General features: G+C 37.9%; 1 protein-coding gene across 1 annotated transcript; it reads right to left on the bottom strand.

Annotated features, from left to right (window-relative positions):
• Nucleotides 1-1103: 1103 nt before the first annotated feature.
• MRPS30 (mitochondrial ribosomal protein S30) lies at nucleotides 1104-7823 on the bottom strand. The gene is made up of 5 exons (XM_010355919.1): nucleotides 7179-7823; nucleotides 5605-5750; nucleotides 4433-4538; nucleotides 3064-3240; nucleotides 1104-1499 (listed from the first exon to the last, which is right to left on the bottom strand). The coding sequence occupies exons 1-5, from the start codon at nucleotides 7765-7767 to the stop codon at nucleotides 1210-1212; spliced, it is 1308 nt and encodes a 435-aa protein (XP_010354221.1). The 5' UTR covers nucleotides 7768-7823; the 3' UTR covers nucleotides 1104-1209.
• Between the last annotated feature and the right edge of the window lie 11520 nt (nucleotides 7824-19343).

Below are 19343 nucleotides of genomic sequence, written 5' to 3'. Positions count from 1 at the left end.
TTACTTCTATGAATCTAGGCACTTGGAATGGATTAGCAAATAAAGCATGTAAAGTTCAAAGCTTAGAGTAATTTGATTTCAATGGGGTTATCCCTTATGTTTCACCATTATACTGTCCTATTAATATCTATCTTTTCTTTTAAAACCAAGATTGAGAATTCTATCAAAGCCTTCTTTCTCCTTTGAACAACTAATGTTCTGTATTAGCATTACTTCCTAACATTAGTCCATTACTGAATTGATTAATTCTACTCTGCTGTAGTGGGTTCTTCTGTTTGTTTTGAGACAGTCTTGCTCTGTCGCCCAGGCTGGAGTGCAGTGGCACAATCTCGGTTCACTGCAAACTCTGCCTCCTGGGTTCCAGCGATTCTTGCGCCTCAGCCTCCGGAGTAGCTGGGATTACAGGCATGCACCACCAGGCCAGGCTAATTTTTGTATTTTTGGTAGAGATGGGGTTTTGCCATGTTGCCCAGGCTGGTCTCAAACTCCTGGACTCAAGTGATCCACCCACCTTGGCCTCCCAAAGTGTTGGGATTACAGGCGTGAGTCATTGCACCCAGCTGTAGTGGGTTCTTTTAATTCTTGAATTCAGTATGTTAGTATTTTATTTGGGATTTCTGCATTTATATTAAAATGTGCATTTAATAGCTCAATAACTCAATTTGTCTTATCAGTTAGCAATACACAAATGCAATTATTTTTAAATCAATAAAAGGTAACTAAAATTAAATCTTTCAGTGATGAATTTCAGCAGAGTAAGAGATCTAATAACAGGCTGACATAAGAAATATTTATCTCGGCCGGGCGCGGTGGCTCAAGCCTGTAATCCCAGCACTTTGGGAGGCCGAGACGGGCGGATCACAAGGTCAGGAGATCGAGACCATCCTGGCTAACACGGTGAAACCCCGTCTCTACTAAAAAATACAAAAAACTAGCCGGGCGAGGTGGCGGGCGCCTGTAGTCCCAGCTACTCGGGAGGCTGAGGCAGGAGAATGGCGTAAACCCGGGAGGCGGAGCTTGCAGTGAGCTGAGATCCGGCCACTGCACTCCAGCCTGGGCCACAGAGCGAGACTCCGTTTCAAAAAAAAAAAAAAAAAGAAATATTTATCTCAAAAATCAATGTATTTAATAGTTGACAGTTACAAATCTCATTACTGTTCCTTCAGTAAAATTTAAATATTCCCAAAGTTCTCAATCAAGTATGTTTTTTCAGTTTTCCAACAGCTGTGCTTTTTCTTCTTTTGGTCTATTCAGTAGAAAGTGAACTATCTGAAGTAGAACATCATCATTAAAACCTTTCACATCATTATCCTCAATTGTTTCATAAAGAGGCTTACTTTGTGTACCCCAACATATATTTTTACGAGGGTTATTTTGATCAGCTTGTGTAGTCAGTGCCAAAGTATTTAGCTGGTAGCAGAAAAAGGAAAAGTATTTTCCATCTGTGATCACAGCCTGGGAGACAAAAGGTCGAGTAACATCTGCTTCACTCCAGAATCCTGTAGAAGAAAGTTATGCTGAAATTTACATATTTACATACAGAATATATCTTACCCAAACAAAACAAACACATTAGACAAATTATCAGATACCTCCTACAACTTAGATACTTTATGTAACAAAATTCCTGAAGACCTCGAAGTTTCCTTATTATCTCCATACTAACCCTATATTTCATTTCTGCACAAATAATATTTTCCTCCCTTCTAGTATCCTCAATCTCATGATTAATCTTTTTCAACAACGTCAGCCTTATTTGCTTCATCTAAGAGCAGCAAGCTCTATTTATGCAGATGCCTTCTACATCTGGTACTATGTCATTACCCAACTACCAAGGAGTAACTTTATTTCTCCACACGTATCTTACGTCATCTTTAATGGAGATAGCAAATGAATAACACTGTTAACATATGGAATTAATTTTATTGTAAAAAGAAGTACTTTATCTTTCAAAAATAAAGTGCCATTCTACCATCTTCAAGAAAGTTACTTCTTTCTTTGTCTAATTCCGTCTACTCCTACTCCCACTTTCTCTATTCAATTCTGTTACAGAAATCTAAGTCAATTTTGAGTATAAGGTTAAAATACATATATACGTTAAAAAAAAACCATGTATTACATTACTTCAGGTTTTAGAATACAATCCAAACGCCCCACAATGAACTCTAATAGTCCTGTAACACATAGCCTTTGGCTTCTGCTATATCCTTCTACATCATTCTCCTTGTCCCACTCTTCATTACCCTTCATGTTGTTCCTAAATATTTCAGGCCTGTTCCCACCTCAGGGACTTTTTTACTTGCTGCTCCTTTTGCCTGGAAGTGTCTTCCTCCAGATTTGTGCACAGGCAGCTCCTCGTCATTCAGGTCTTAGTGTAAGTCATTTTTAGAGACCTCCCCTGAATGACTTTTAAAAAATAAATTCTTCTCCATACCTCATTTCTACCTGCCCCCCTATAAATCATTCTACTCTTTATGCTATTTTCCCCATAGTATTACCACTAGTTATAAATATTACACGTTTATTATCTTTTACCACCGCCCCCCCGCCCCACTATAATATAAGCTCTAAGAAAGCAGGATCTGTTTCATTCAACACTGCATCTTGAACAGAGTATAGCATATAAAAAAGCAGTTACTGTTTACTGAATGAACAATCTCCTAATTCAAATCCTGGATATAACCTTTAAAGAAATTACATAGGATAGCCATTGATTTAATATAAATGTTTAATACACAAAATCATTACCTTTTCTACCTTCTGAAAGCTATTACCATCTAGAAAGGGTTGACTTAGTTGGCTACAGTCTTTAAAATGCGTGCAAAAGTACATTCACACAGGAGATGGTCAAAGTAGAAGATAAAAACAATTACCTCAGTGTCAGATTTCAACTGTATAGTATTTAAACACGGATTTTAAAACAAGTATACTTTGGGCCAATGTAAAAGTTTAAAGATGTTAAGATTCAACCTATGTTTCAACCCAAAGAAAACAATTTTAACCATTATATTCTTAGAATGTTACAAATATCTTCAAAGAAAATGCTATAAAATTAGTTTTTACCTTGATACATAGCTTGTGCTCCAGTCCAAGCAAAAAGGCTTGCAACACCATTAGCTCTAAAAACAACTTCTATCTGATCAGCACAGTTTTGTCTCAAAAGTCTTTCCCTTCTTAATTTGTCAGGTAACAGATGAAACTGGGTGTGACCGTAACAGCAAGGATCTGCAGTTTTTGAGCCTGAAGAGCAAAGAAAAACATTTCAGATGAAACAAACATATAGAACATCTGGAGCACATGTTTTAGTATTTGCGCCGTTTTTTCCTTCTTTATACATCATATTCTCAGTACTCTAAATACATAAGTAGGAATATTAATATACTTACATATCGTATGGATCATAATAAAATTAAATTTCACAGAAAAGCATAATTTCTCAATCTGCTAGCTATCATAAAGCCCATCAAAACAAGGAAGAAGTTGAAAGAATATATACAAAAGTTATTCAAAATTTCTATTATCTGTTTTCTCAAATCCTTTAGTCATGATTAGCTATGGTTGTCTCCTTGTCATATTAACCAAGAGGATACAACTACTTCAAGACTCTAAAAACTTATTTAATGAAATAATTACACACTTTGTTCCTAATTTGTAAAAATTATTTTTACACTACTTTTCTAAGTAAAAAAAAAAAAAAAAAAGTAGCAACATTTCATGAAATGCTGACATTCTTGATTTTAGTGGTAAAGTCTTTTCAACAAGGAGTTCCTTGCAGGTCACTCCCTAAGACCACAGTGACTGAGAAGAGGCTGATAAAATAGGTCTGGAGGGCTAGTATAAAACCTTCTTAAGACTTCTTCACATTGGGTAGAAATTAACAAAGGAAGAAAAAATGACAAAATAAGCTGCACGAGGGAGGGCAGACATCAGGCATTATGAATTTGTGAATTCCTGATCTTACCACCATGCATGGCGCAAATAGAACACTTAAAAAAGCCAACTGCTATCTCAAGTCCAGTTCTAAAAGTTTTTACTTTTAAAAAAACACAAATTTATTTTTCTATCTAATAAGTCAACAAAGCCTATTTTCTAAAGTTAAATACTGCTATTTCTGTAGAAACAAGTAATATTTCAAATAACGAACTTAAACAATATTTTCTTTCCAGTGTTTATGCATGTTGCAGTAACCTGAGATTATGAATTATATTGCTCATGGACTATGTAAACCTATCGGTAATCAAGAATTAATTCCTCATTGTAGTCAATACTCCAAATTCGCATAGGACACTTTGAGATTATGAATTACATTGCTCACAGACTATGTAAACCTCTCGGTAATCAAGAATTAATTCCTCATTGTAGTCAATACTCCAAATTCGCATAGGACACTTTGAACACATTTATAGTACAATATGTCAAAAGAGAAACTTACCAACAAATATACGGTTTTCATACTGCCGTTTGAATAATGGAAGTTTGTCTGGTTTACATTTTATAGTGGGGATTTCTATAGGAACAGAATAATCCAATGGCACAAACTTAAAGAAAAAGAAAAGACATACTAAATTCACAGCAACATTAATATGCATTTTACTCACACTCATTAAATTTAAAAATCTTAAAATGAGGTGGTTTCACAAAATGATTTGATAATACTATCATTGAATGATGGGCTAAATCCAGCAAGCCACTTGTTTTTACAGGTAAAGTTTTACTGGAAGACAGCCCACACAAACTCATTTATAAACTGTGTATGGCACTCTGCACCGTAAGAGCAGAGCTGAACACTTGCAACAGAGATTTACAGCCTGTACAGCCTAAAATATTAACTATCCAGATCTTTACAGAAAAAGTATGTCAACCCTGACACGAAAGCATAGACAATACTCAAAATATACTTTCCTCCAAAAAACTGTAAATATGTAAAATGGCCAAGCTGATAAGTGTTAAACTTCCTTGATTTATGACTAGCTAGTGCAGTCTAGTAAATTACACTCATAAACTATTTCAGAATTTTTATATTAAGAGAAACAGGCCGGGCGCGGTGGCTCAAGCCTGTAATCCCAGCACTTTGGGAGGCCGAGGCGGGTGGATCACGAGGTCAGGAGATCGAGACCCTCCTGGCTAACACGGTGAAACCCCGTCTCTACTAAAAATACAAAAAACTAGCCGGGCGCGGTGGCGGGCGCCTGTAGTCCCAGCTACTCGGAGGCTGAGGCGGGAGAATGGCGGGAACCCGGGAGGCGGAGCTTGCAGTGAGCCGAGATCGCGCCACTGCACTCCAGCCTGGGCGACACAGGGAGACTCCGTCTCAAAAAAAAAAAAAAAAAAAAAAAAAAAAAAAAAAAAAGAGAAACATAGATCTCTATGGTCCGGCAAAATGACACCTTAACCTGTTTTTGTTAAAATGATTATCTGACCTTTATGGAGTATACCATAGCAGATTAAAAAAGCTAAAAAGATTTTTGAGATGTGATGTCTTCAAAGAGGAAACCTGAAAGGCAAGAGATCCATCTTAAACATTTTATTCTACTATTACTTAACCTGCCTATGACAGATCCTACGTGAGATATCAACAGATACATAATCACAACAAATCCTTACCTCTGCGAGTTGCTTGGATAGTCGAATCTGGTTGTTTGGTTTATCATCTATCTGGTATCGCAAGTTATCAATTCGACCTTTTCGATGACCACGAGGAATAATTTCTTCACCACGCACCCAGTAAAAATGAACTGGGCGTCTATAATCTATCAAAAAGATATTCAAAATTTTTTTCATCTGATCATCTAAACAAACTTGGTTACTATTAGAACACTAAAGAGTACTAACTTAGCAAATGATAAGAATGCTGGAGGTAAGAGTCTGGGTTATGTGACAATTTAACTATTATGACTTAAATATAACATTCAAACATTTATTGTCTATTTTTGCCATCATTACTCTGAACATTAACCAAAGAGATTTCTCACTAGGAGTAATAAAAGAAAATAAGACTAACAAGAGTATCATTCACCATAAACAAAAATAGGACTATTTTATGAACTACCAATTCAATTTTCACAATAACTCCCAAAGGTATGTATACTTTTCATTATCTCCATTTTATAGAAGAGGAACCTAGGTCTTGACAAAGTTAAATAGGTTTTCTAGGCCATCCATCAGGAGTAGTCTAAGTTCATGACGCTTTCCTCAAGACTTCTTTCTCAACTGGGGAAGGGAAAAAACATGTACACAGCAAGGCTAGGTTGAGCACACATCTACAGTCCTAACATTACTTCAATATTAAGACATCCACTTCGTAGAAGATATAAAATGATGAACGCGTCAAAAACAGTAATTTTTAAAATTATCTATATGTTAATTACTTTTCATGTCCGCCCTGAGCAGTTACACAGAAGCTGCTAGGAACTTGGAATGGGGGTTTGAAGTTTGATGCCCCACCCTGCGCCAATCTATTAGCTATAGGGTCCTCAGGCTAACCCATTTAACGTTTCTATGACTCAGTTTGTTACGTTTTGGTCTTTTTTTTGCATTTACCAAAACATTGCTACCTATCGTGAACGGTTATTGTGAGGATTAATAAGTTGGCACGTATAAAATTTAGAACAGGGCCTAGCACATAAATAGTAAACGTTAGGTATCTTAGTTAATATTTCATTTAATCTTCACAATTCTACGACGAAGAACCACTACCGTAAAATGCGAAAAATTAAGCAAAAAAGAAGTTAGTAAAGAAAAAGAAAAGGCACACTAAATTTAAAATTAAGCTACAAAGAATACTGCTCAGCCGTGTGACACACCGTCACACAGCTTTCTAGTGGAACAGCAAAAAGGAAACCTCGCCCGCCCCACTCTCTTAAGTGGCGTTTCTCTTCATCACCACTGCTCTTCAATTTGGCTTAACACTCACAAAGTAGAGTCCAGGACTGGAATCCCGGAGAGCTCAGGCTACTAGAGTTGAAGAGCTGGTAGGTGTTAGCACAGCTACAAACACGTAGTCTCTAGATTCCTAACGCAGTGACTGTTACAAAACTAGGTCACCCCAGATAGGAACGAAAGGACTAGGAAAACAAGAACGAAGCATAGAGAAAGAAATGACGAGGGGTAAATCTGCGACGGAGTAACCCAGTACAATCCCCATCTCTCCCTTCCGCCCTGGGGGATCCAAGGCTCACCGAGGGCGGCGGCGGCCAGGGCCGGGTTGTGTGGGCTGAGGAGGCCCACGAGGGTTGCCACCAGCTGATCCAGGAAAGGCAAAGATATGACCTCGCTCTCCTGGTAACGGTGCACGCGCCGTTTACGCCCCAGGTAAAAGTGCTCCTGCAGCAGGCAGTCGCAGGCGACGGCACGCAGCGCCGCGAGGTCCAGCGCGGGTTCGGGTTCGGGCTCGGGCTCCGCGGGGGGCGGCGGCAGACCCGACAGGAACACGGTCTTGGTGAAGTACTGGTACCAGCGGTCAGCGTTCAGCGCGAAGGTCTGCGGGTAAACCATGTACTTCATAAACTGCATCTTGGTGAGAATTCGCAGCTTCTCGTCTACCGACTCCGCAGCGTGCACCGTCGCCTGCCAGCGTTCGATTCGCCGCAGCCGTGCCGCCTCGCTGTCGGCTGTCATGGAGGCCACAATCGGCGGGTACCGCGCGACGGGGGTCGCTGCGACATCTTGGCAGGTCGTTTCTGTAGCCGTGGCGGCGGCATCAGCCGCGGTGTGCAATGAAAGGCTCGGACGGCGGAGCATAGGCCTCCAACACCTGGCCGCCGCCATCTTTACCCGCGGTTCCGGTCCCAGAGGTCGACTTAAACAATTGTCCCTCTCTTGCTGTAGGGGCCAATAGGAAAGCGTAATCTGAGCCAGTCTAGGAAAGGCAGAGTCTCAGTGGGCGTGGATTATGTTGCGTCATTCATGGTTTAGCCAATCATATAAGTTCTCCAGTCGCGGTTTCCTGCGTTTGTAGATGGAAGGAAGAGCTTGTGTGCTTAGGCCTTACGCTGGGAGGAGATGCTGCCACATAGGTTACTTGTAGGACCCTATAGGGCAACCTCCCTTTCCAGGAAGTGTTTGGGAACATCCTGCAGAAAAATGGCAAGCCCTTGGTAAAACGTATTGGCTTCATTTGCGTGTCTCACAACACTTCTTTTCAGTTTTAGTTCTAGGAATAGAAACTTATTTTTGAAAATACATTACTAGCATGTTTTTCAGTATACTTGATTATATTTAAAAATTATGCAAGCATCACTCGTGACCTACTACTAATCTTTGGGAAAATAATTCCATATATTTATCTGTGCTTAAATACAGATAATTTGTTTAATGATATTTATTTGGAAAGGGGGGCGTATTTTTACTTGGATTTAACTGGGGAAGACATAAAAAGGAAATAAAACTATTAAAGAATTGTGTTTAAATTTTGCCTTGGGTTAAAACCATTATAAATTCAACACGAGTTGTTCTTACTAATCTGTGAGCTTCTTAAAAAGGTACTGATTTAATTTTTAATATTAGGCAACAAATCAATACCTGTGCATTAGGGTGCTCAGTAAATATATGCTAAAAAAAATCACCAAAATCTCATCTTATTTGGGGTAATCTAATTTATTGATTCACTCTTCTATAATTAGGAACTAGAATATTAATTTGGATTTATTGTAATAATTCTTCAGAGTATTAAAACCCAAATGTCTTGTTGCTAAAAAGAATTTATAACTGTATTTTTAAGTCAAAACAGATGGTACGGTTTAACTTTGAAACTGCAAGTCTATTAAATTGACCTTTAGAAGTAAAATACGGGCCGGGCGCGGTGGCTCAAGCCTGTAATCCCAGCACTTTGGGAGGCCGAGACGGGCGGATCACGAGGTCAGGAGATCAAGACCATCCTGGCTAATACGGTGAAACCCTGTCTCTACTTAAAAATACAAAAAACTAGCCGGGCGAAGAGGCGGGCGCCTGTAGTCCCAGCTACTCGGGAGGCTGAGTCAGGAGAATGGCGTAAACCCGAGAGGCGGAGCTTGCAGTGAGCTGAGATCCGGCCACTGAACTCCAGCCTGGGTGGCAGAGCAAGACTCCGTCTCCAAAAAAAAAAAAAAAAGTAGTAAAATACAATACTTCAGTTTCATTAATAATATCTTCAGTGAGAAGTTGCTAATGGAATCTAAAATATCCGTTCTACGTTATTAACAAAAGGAGGACATGAAGACTTGAGATCTTTAAAACCGATATTCAATATTTAAAGAGTAAAAGTGAGGTACTCAATGTTATCTAAGTCGAAGTGACAGTTTTTCATGTAAATAAGTAATAAATACGCTGCTTGAGAATGTATCATAGAAATCCTAGGTTGATATTTTTTAAATTCTTATAGTATTACAGCATAGATTTTAGGATTAGAAATTAGAGCTAGAGACCAATTAACACCAAAAGACATAATCCTGTCAGAAAGTGCCTTTATGGTTTTTTGTGAGTGAATCAAAATAACTTCAATTGATTCAATACTTACTGATTATCAACATTATGAACCAAGGAATGAGGCTGTGGGAAAGAAAGTATACTTAATGAAGGGTGGAGCAGTCTGGGCCAGAGGAAAGGTCAAGTAAGACTAGCAATGAACAAAACAGCCTATCGATGAGAAAGGACTGAGTCAGAGCCATGGAAAGAAGGCTATTTAATATGATCCAAAGATTTTATGTTACACACAAGGAAACAGACATAAAGCCAAAGTAATATAGCGTGGTAGGGACAGTATTGGGACTAGAACCCAGGCTGCTGGCTTCTCAGTCAGTTATACTTAATGGATTTTATTGAGTGTCTTTTATATGTTAGGCAGTGATCCAAGTGCTCAGGATAGTTAATGAACCAAGCAAACAAAAGTTTGCACTCTAACAGGGAGACAGACAATAAAATATAATCATAGTAGTAAATTATATGATGTGTTAGAAGGGGATAAGCACACAGGGAAAAAAAAAACAGCTGGAGAAGTGAAGATCATCAGAGCAGTGTATTTGGTGGGGGTGGGGGCAAGTGAGGAGTGTTGTTTGCAATGCTTATTGAAAGGATAACATTCATCTAGCAAAGGTTTGAAGGAAATGAGGAGTGAACCATACCAGTATCAGTGAATGCTGTTCTAGAAAGAGCAGCTAGTATAGGGCCATGAGATGGAAACATGCCTGATGCGTTCAAGAATTAGGTAATTGGCCAGTGTGGTTGAAAGGAATGATGGGTGGGGAACGTAGTAGGAAATGGGACTAGAAAGGAAAAGAGCCAGAAACTAAAGGCTCCTGAAGGCAATTGCTAGGATTAAGACTGGAGAGCCACTGGAGGGTTCTACTCAGAAGACCGTCATGGTGTGACTTAGGTTTTTAGAAGAATTTCTTAGCATATTAGTTGGCTTGGGCTTCCACAACAAAATGCTACATACTGGGTGACTTGAACAACAGACATTTATTTTCTTATAGTTCTGGAAGCTAGAAGTCCAAGATGAGCATGCCAATATGATCAGAATCTGGTGAGGGTTTTCTTCCTGACTTGCAGACAGCTACCTTCTCCTTGTGTCCTCATAGAGTGAAGAGAAAACAACCTCTTTGATGTCTCTTCTCATAAGGGCCCTTGCCTTGTGACCTCATTAAATCTGAGTTACTTCCATAATGTCCCTATCTCACATTAAGGATTAGGGTTTCAGCATATGAATTTAGTGGGGAGACAATCCAGTCCATTGCATTGTAGCTGATTTGGAAATAAAGATTGTGGCAGGTCAAATTTGGAAGAGGGAAACCAGTTAGCAGACAATTGGCCATATTTTAGGCAAGAACTGATTGTGGCTTAAAAGGATAATAGCAGTGGAGACAGTGGGAAGCAATGAGAAAAAGATGATTCGAGAAAGCCTCTAAAATTTGGGATCTGAGCAGTCGGATGAGAGAAAAAGGCCCATGGACACAGTGTGTTTACTTTTTCATTAATCTCTCATTTTTTTAGGGGAGAGTGGCAGAGAGAGTGGGTTGAGGTTTAGAGAAGGGAATGGGAGAATTTGTAAAGCATATGCTTATCTATTTGTATATGTTTATGTTTAAATTCTCCTGGAAGAAAATTGATGTTAAGATCTTTCCTGTTAATGTTTCCATTGATCTTTGATTTAAAGTATTACAATTCAAAACAGTCAAGCCATGACATTCTCCAATGCTTTTTGAACCCTCTCTACATCATTCATTCAACGGATATTTGAGTGACTGCTATATACCAATACTGTTCTAGGTGCAGAAAATACTGCAATACAATAAAGGCCTTCATGGAGTTTACATGCTAATGGGTGAAGTAATCTAGCCAAATATGTCACATATACATATTCCAAGTTAAATAGTACTAGGAGCCAAGAAGAAAAATGAAGCAGGAAAGGAGACTGAATAGTGTTAGACATAGGAGTTGAGTGGAATAGTTTCAATAAACTAATCACACAAGGCCTTCCTGAGAAGATGACATTTGAATAACACCTGAAGGGGATAAAGGATAGAGCCATGTGGTGGGAGACACCTCTGGTGGGAGGGAGGAAGATTCCGGCCTGAATAAAGGCCCCGATCCTCCTCTAGCACACATGGAAACTGGGAAGAATAGCAAGGAAGCCAGTACAGTTAAGGTGGAATGGAACACTTTTCCAGCGATCACAATTACCTTACTCAGAAACAGGTTCTGATGAGTGGGATAATATTTGTAACCACAGTATTTTTTGGTATTGAATGTCTGTCTTGATCAATTTTAGTTAGGCATCAGACAATTGTGTTGATGTTTGAATAAGATTAAACTTTCCCAATCAACTGTAGTTTTTACAGAGTTTTTTAATATCAAATTGATGAGGTGAGAAGGAAACAGAAACTATTTCCTACCAACAGATGTAGTGGGAGTTGCAGCTGGTTCTTTTTGAGCATTGTTTCTTTTGCATATATTTCCTACGTAATCCAGATATCTTACCCAGTTGTATGTATAACAAATTTATGTAAAACTGAGAGCATAATATTTTTGGGAAAGAAAGGTGCAGTTTTGTGCTTGATTTGTTTTTGAAGGGTTTCTGATAGTTGGTTCGGAACTAATAGGAAGGAAGCTAAGTCTACATTATATGCCAGCTACTGTATTAAGAACTTCATATGTATTTAAATCTACATAACCACATAGTCACAACCACCTTTCAAAGTAAATATTATCTTCCCTCTCTCCCCCTTTTTTTGGTCTGCAAAGTCATAAAACTCTTACACATCAAGAGATGAAGATTAGCTAAAACAATTTTGGAAAAGAATAAAGTAGGAGGATCGGTCTACTTGATTTCAAGCCTTAATGTATAGCTACAGTAATCAATGGAGAAAGATAACCTTTTTGGCAAATTGTGTTGGGGCAATAGGACATCCATTGGTCAATAAATAAATAAACTTCAATTTATCTCTTACACCTTTTGGAAAAATTAAATTAAAATGACTACAAATTTCAATGAAAGCATACAATTATTACCAAAAAATAAGAGAAAAAAACTGCAGGATATAGGAGTAGGCAAAGAATTCCTAGAGTTGATATCAAAAGCATGATCCATAAAAGTAAAACTTGATAAGTTTTAACCAGCAATTGCACTCTTGGGACATTTTTCCCAGGTAAATGAAAATTTATTTTCAAGCAAAAACCTCTTCATGATACAGCCTTATTCATTATAGCTCAACATCGGAAACAAACAAGCAGATGTTCTTGAACAGTTGTGTGGTTACAATTCATGCAGTAGACCTGGATAAATCTCCAGAGAATTACACTGGCCTCGCAAAAAGCCAATACCAAAAGGTTATGTATGGTAAGATTTCATTTATATAACATTCTTAAGGTAACAAAGTTATAGAAGTGGAACACAGATTAGTAGTTGGTAGAGATTAAGGAGTAGGTGAGATGGGAAGGAAGTGAAAATTCCTATAAAAGAGCAACATAAGGGATTCTCGTGGTAATGGAAATGTTCTCTATCTTAACTGTATCAATGTCAATCCTGGTGTATTACTTTGCTATAGTTCTGCAAGATGTTCCTGGAAATTGGGTGAAAGATGCAGGAGATTTAGCTGTATTATTCTTGCAAAAGCTTGTTAATCTATAATTACCTTAAAATAAAATTTTAATTAAAAAATAAAAGCAAATGAAGTAGAGCTCTTGGACTTAGGGAGAGATATTATATGCTTCAGGTTAAGTAGGCTTCAGTAGGTCTGCATCGGTAGCTGTCACAATCCCAGTGATTCTACAAATAGGGGAACCTGGGCATTTTATCTTGAACTACAAATTAATAATTACATTTTAAAATTTATATTACAGTGGAGTATCATATAAAGATATACTTTTTGAATTTATGGGTTTCAGTCCGTTATCTGAAGATTTATTTCAGGATATTAGAGGGAGTGTTGCAAACTATAAACTACTGTTATAAAAGAGGGCATACAATCTGATAGGATTATGAATGTTTAATGTAGTTTACGTTTATAGTTAGATATGAAAAATGAAGATGAATGTTATTTTCCCACAGATTCAACATGTAACAACCTATATCTATCCATGGAAGTATATTCTTTGTGTTTCCTAAACTAGTCTCTGTACTGATTTGAAAGCTCAATGAACTCAACTGAGATCTGGCCAGGCTCTGCCACTTTCTCTTTTCTTAATTAGGAGACTAATAGTACTGACTTTACAAGTTTGCTATGGGGATTTAATGAGGTGCACGTGTAAAATGATGCAAAATAACATTTACTGAACACCAACACTTTATATGTGCCACTGGTTTTAATTCTGTCAGCAACATACTTTAAATCAGGGTATATGGCCCTAATTTTATAGATGAGAAAATGCGGCCCTAAGAGTTTGAGACATTAGCTCAACCTCCTAAATGCCAGACCAGCATGAAACCATGATCTTAGACCATGAAGCCTATGTTTTTTATACCAGTGGTTTTGTAACCTAGAACCTTGGATCTTGAAGGGATGCAAAAACTCTTGAAAGATCATGAGTCAGCATCTTAAGATTGTATGCACAATTCAGTAATAATTAGAATTGGGAAAATATGAGATTCATTTATAAGCACTTGCTATAAAGGAAAATATTTCATAATTTCTTGTATATTATTTTGACTTGTCCGTAATTTTTCCTTTCCCATAAATAAGCAACATAAGGGAAGCAGAAAAAAATCTTGGTGATATGGGGATAATAGGACAACATTAGGAATGTTTAGGCAGGGTTATTAGTTTGCTGATCCCTGGAACACTGGAGAGCACAGTGGAATTCTCATAAACAGAGATTGACCTTATTCCAGAGGAAAATTAAAGTCAACTCAAAAGGACATAGATTCTGTGAATGAATGGAGGAAGTTGACTGCCATATCAGTAAATTATTTTATGAATTATTTTGACTCTAAAAAGTAAGAACATTTTAATTTTGATAATCAAGATAGAGTCCGCCACTGTGGGTGAACAAACTTGAGGCATTAGTGTCCTATAAACCTAAATAAAATAACAACAAAATATAGTCATGGAAAGAGTAATTCATTAAATTAAAAACAGTAATTGCGATCAGTTTCTCCAGTACATGTCAATAGTATAATGTTGCAGAAAATTTCCCATGAATTAAATTTAATATGTCTATGGAAAAAAAAGCTGCAAAATTTATTAATTCATATAATTTCAGAGCAACCTTTGTAACCCAGTGCTTTGCAAAAGTTTGTAGGAAAAACATGGGGTAGTTTTCTTACTGACTGATATTTTGTATCATGATTATAACAGAGCACCGAACTTTCAAGTTAATTGTTAATTTAAGTAAGAGTAAGTCAAGGATAAACAACCTGTAAAGTATCCTCCTGTAAACCTGAAAACTATCTGTCTGTATTTGTCTTTGGTGGTGGTACTGGTAGTAGTTAAGGAATAGTATAAGTGAGTAGAAATAAAACTCTTGTTTTGTCAAAGTCTATGTGTCAGCTGTATTCAAGACAGAAAATTTCAACCACAAAATAAATCCGTGAAATGATAATTTTTTTTTCCAGTTTTCAATCCCCTAGATAAGTTTGATTAAAAAGTAGATAACACGGCCGGGCGCGGTGGCTCAAGCCTGTAATCCCAGCACTTTGGGAGGCCGAGACGGGCGGATCACAAGGTCAGGAGATCGAGACCATCCTGGCGAACACAGTGAAACCCCGTCTCTACTAAAAATACAAAAAACTAGCCAGGCGAGGTGGCGGGCGCCTGTAGTCCCAGCTACTTGGGAGGCTGAGGCAGGAGAATGGCGGGAACCCGGGAGGCGGAGCTTGCAGTGAGCTGAGATCCGGCCACTGCACTCCAGCCTGGGCGACAGAGCAAGACTCCGCCTCAAAAAAAAAAAGTAGATAACACTTCAGGTTTCAAAGAAAATGCAAATTCAGGATCTTCAAACTTTCTAAATAGCTCCTTTTATTGGTATTCTATTGATCAGAACTCGCTACTTTTCAACATGATTACATAATTTATAATTGATGTTTATAAAGATAAATCAGAGCTGCTGCAGAATGCCAGTGACCTAATCAATTTTTCCTAAATAATAAATGCCCAAAGTAAACAATTTGGAGTCCAAAGAATGGACAGTGAAGATCCCTCTTCCATCTTATCCCTTCTTTTCCTTCTCCATAGGCAATTACTGTTACTATTCTCTGGTATATCTTTCTACAGAATTCTATTCCTGTGTAAGAATATTTACATGTATGTACAACCTCAAAAGGACACGTGAGTTACTATTTAACAAATACAAGCTTTATTCTTTTTACTGACTGCTTATTCAAAACTGCTCTGAAGAACTGTTTCTTTCTTATATTTGGAAAACATCTCGAGCAAATCTTGTCACTTTACCAGTTGATCTTACGTCCATCTTCTAGTCATGGAAACATCTCAGTTCAGTAATTGCATGTGCGGTTCAGTGCAATAAAAAAAAAAAAAAATGCTGTCAACTTTAAATTTCTACCTTCTCTCCACTCTTACTTAACACAGGTTGCTTGCTATACGAAGAGGCTAGAATGGGCTTCCTCTGTTTCTCTGCTTAGGCTTCTTTCCCATTCATTAGGTTGTCACTGACATCTTCTTGTTTCACGTTGTGAATGTGACACCAGTCCATTGTGTCCCCAGTCCTCAGGAAACCCATACCAAGCTCCTTCAAGAGGTGCTATTGGAAGGCGCTTTTTCCTAGCTAGGCTTGAGATGTTGGAAAAATATTCCTTCTCTCCTCTCAGTAATGAGGTTTGGTTGGCATAGGCTCTCAGTATTCTTTTTCAGTCTCATGTCTTTTGAGGCAGAGGAGAGTCAAGAAATACAAAACCATGTCTCATAAACCATGATTTAAAAACTCATTTGCAATTATTTTGTGGGGTCTGGCACCTTCCTTGGAAATATGGAACTGATTGGCACCTAGTGTTTTGGGACTTTCGCTGAAAATAAAACATAAATAGTTATATACTGTGTATCTGTCTATCTATCTATCTAGAAACAGAAGGAGAGATGAAGAGAGAAGATATATAGAAAATTAGGAATATACACAATACATATGATATATGTGTGTATGTGTGTGTGTGTATATATATATATCTGAATTCTTTATAAAAATTATTTTACATAAATCATCAAAGAATCAAATATTTTTATATGCCCAGGCTGGAGTGCAGTGGTGCAATCATAGCTCACTGCAGCCTTGAACTCCTGGGCTGAAGCAATCCTCCCACCTCAGCTTCCTGAGTAGCTAGAACTATAGGCACAAACCATCATGCCTTTCTAATTATTTATTTTTTGCAGAGGTAGGTCTCATTATATTGCTCAGACTGGTCTTGAACTCCTGGCCTCAAGTGATCTTCCACCTTGACCTCTCAAAGCCCTGGAGTTAGTCAAGAGTCACTGCACCCTTCCTATTGTAGGTTTTGAGTCATTTTTTTTTTTATTTCTAGTATGTGCATTGATTACCCACTGGCATGCATTGTAATTTTATAACAATAGAAGTAGCTGATCAATCAAATCACCCATTTCCCCACCTTTTGTCTTACTGAGTCCCTGGAGAGGACACTCTGTCCTGAATAAAAAGACAAACCGCACAAGTGGAGGCTCTTTGCCCCTCACCCTTTTACTTTTCTTTCTGGAACACAAATGCAAAACACCATAATCCATCAGGACAAACATCCCGTTCAGAATGGTGAAGCAGAAAGATAGGTGTATCTGAGATACTCAAGTCGTCTTTAAGCCATGCTCTAGCCAAAGTACTTGTTTCTAGACTTGTTTTGTGTGAAGAAAAAAAATCGAGAATTCAGGTTCATTGCTCTGTTACTGTTCTGTTTTTCTGCAGTCTTTCCCCCTTACTCTTGGCTTCAGAGTAGCAGACAGATATGGTCAGTGTTTCCCACAAAGCTCATAAAGCTATGGATATTTTATGTGGGTGCCAAACACTATTTTTTGTTGTTGTTTGGAGAGAATTTGTTTTAAATCAAGATAGAATCTCATACATATTGCAGATAGTCTTCTAGGTCAATAGATAAAAATCTAACTAACTTCTTTTGATAGCTGCATATCAAAATACCACCAGGTATTTAGACATTTTTCTAGATGGACATTCATGTTAATTATATTACCTTTTTATTCATTTATTTATTTAACAATATGATTAATGCTATAAAAAACATTTTTAAGACTGCACAATAGCTCATGCCTGTAATCCCAGCATTTTGGGAGGGTGAGGCAGGCAGATCACTTGAGGTCAGGAGTTCGAGACCAGTCTGGCCAACCTGGTAAAACCCTATCCCTACTAAAAATACACAAAATTAGCCAGGCGTGGTAGTGCACAATTGTTATCTCAGCTACTCGGGAGTCTGAGGCAAGAGAATCACTTGAACCCAGGAGGTGGAGGTTTCAGTGAGCTGAGATTGTGCCACTGCACTCCAGCCTGGGCAACAAAATGAAACTCCATCTCAAAAAAAACCCAAAAAAACAAAAACAAAACAAAACAAAAAAAAGAAAAACGTGTTAAGTGCTGATGCTTTTATTTTGTGGGCTGAACTCTCAACAGTGGAACTTGTGTGGTGTAGGTTATATGCCCTTATTTTTAGACATATTACCAACAACTTATGTTCCTACCACATTACACAAAGTGCACATTTTCTTACATTCTCACCAATACTACTAGCAGTTTTTAAAAAATCTTATATAATTTCAGCCAAACTTAACATATTGGATAATTGTTTTAACTTTTATTTATCAGACTACAAGTGAGATTGAGTATCTTTTAATGCAGCAGTCCCAAACCTTTTTGGCACAAGGGACCAGTTTTACGGAAGACAATTTTTCCATGGTCTGAGGTGGGGGTTGCGGATGGTTTTGTGATGAAACTATTCCACCTCAGATCTTCAGGCATTAGATTCTCATAAGAAGTGTGCAACCTAGATCCCTCACATGCACAGTTCACAATAAGGTTCACACTCCTACGGGAATCTAATGCCTTGGCTGATCCGACAAGGATCAGGAGGCAGAGCTCAGGCAATAATGCTTGCTTACCCACCAGTCACCTCCTGCTGTGTGGACTGGTTCCTAACAGGTCACAGACTGCTACTAGTCTGTGGCCTGGGGTTTGAGGACTCATTTTAACGTGTTTGTTGGCATTTGCATTTTTGGGGTCTTTTTCCTTGAAGTACTTTGTCTATTGTTAATATTAGTTTTGTTAACCTTATAAATGTCATAAAGGTTGCAGATATTTTGTGTAATCTATAATTTATCTTTTTACTTTTTTTGGAGTCTTTTGCTGCACAAAAGTTTTATGAATTCAAAGTCACAATTCTAGTTTTCTGTTTTGCTACAGAAGATCCTTCACTTTAAAAAAAATTAGATTTTTATTTATTCCATCTACATCAGTGGTTCTTAAATTTTTTTTAAATGTCAGAGAGTTCACAAAAGAATAGTGCAACTAGATTATGCATGATAAAATTCAAGAGAAACATTCCAATTATTACACGATTAGAGGTATGTAGTAGATGCAGGTTTAAATAGATTATATTTGACTTTGAATTAACAAGAGGAGGTCAGCTTGTCACAGGATAAACCCCAAAATTAGAGTTCAGGCTGGGAGGCCATGCAGGTTCTTGGATTTGAGCAGGAAAGAATTCAAGAGTAAAGCGAAAACCAGTCTATTAAAACGTGAAGGAATAAAATGGCAGTTACCCCATAGGCAGAGTCGCCCTAAGAACTGCTAATTGTCTATTTTTAATGGTTATTTTCGATCATATGCTAAACAAGGGGTCAATTCCGAGTTTTTCAGGAAAGGGGTAGGGAGTTCCCAGAATCAAGGGTTCCTGCCCTTTTTAGACT

The sequence above is a fragment of the Rhinopithecus roxellana genome, chromosome 3 (assembly GCF_007565055.1).
Source record: "Rhinopithecus roxellana isolate Shanxi Qingling chromosome 3, ASM756505v1, whole genome shotgun sequence".
Lineage (NCBI taxonomy): Eukaryota > Metazoa > Chordata > Mammalia > Primates > Cercopithecidae > Rhinopithecus > Rhinopithecus roxellana.
The sequence above is the reverse complement of the archived record's forward strand: the minus strand, read 5'-3'. Positions and strand labels throughout refer to the sequence as shown.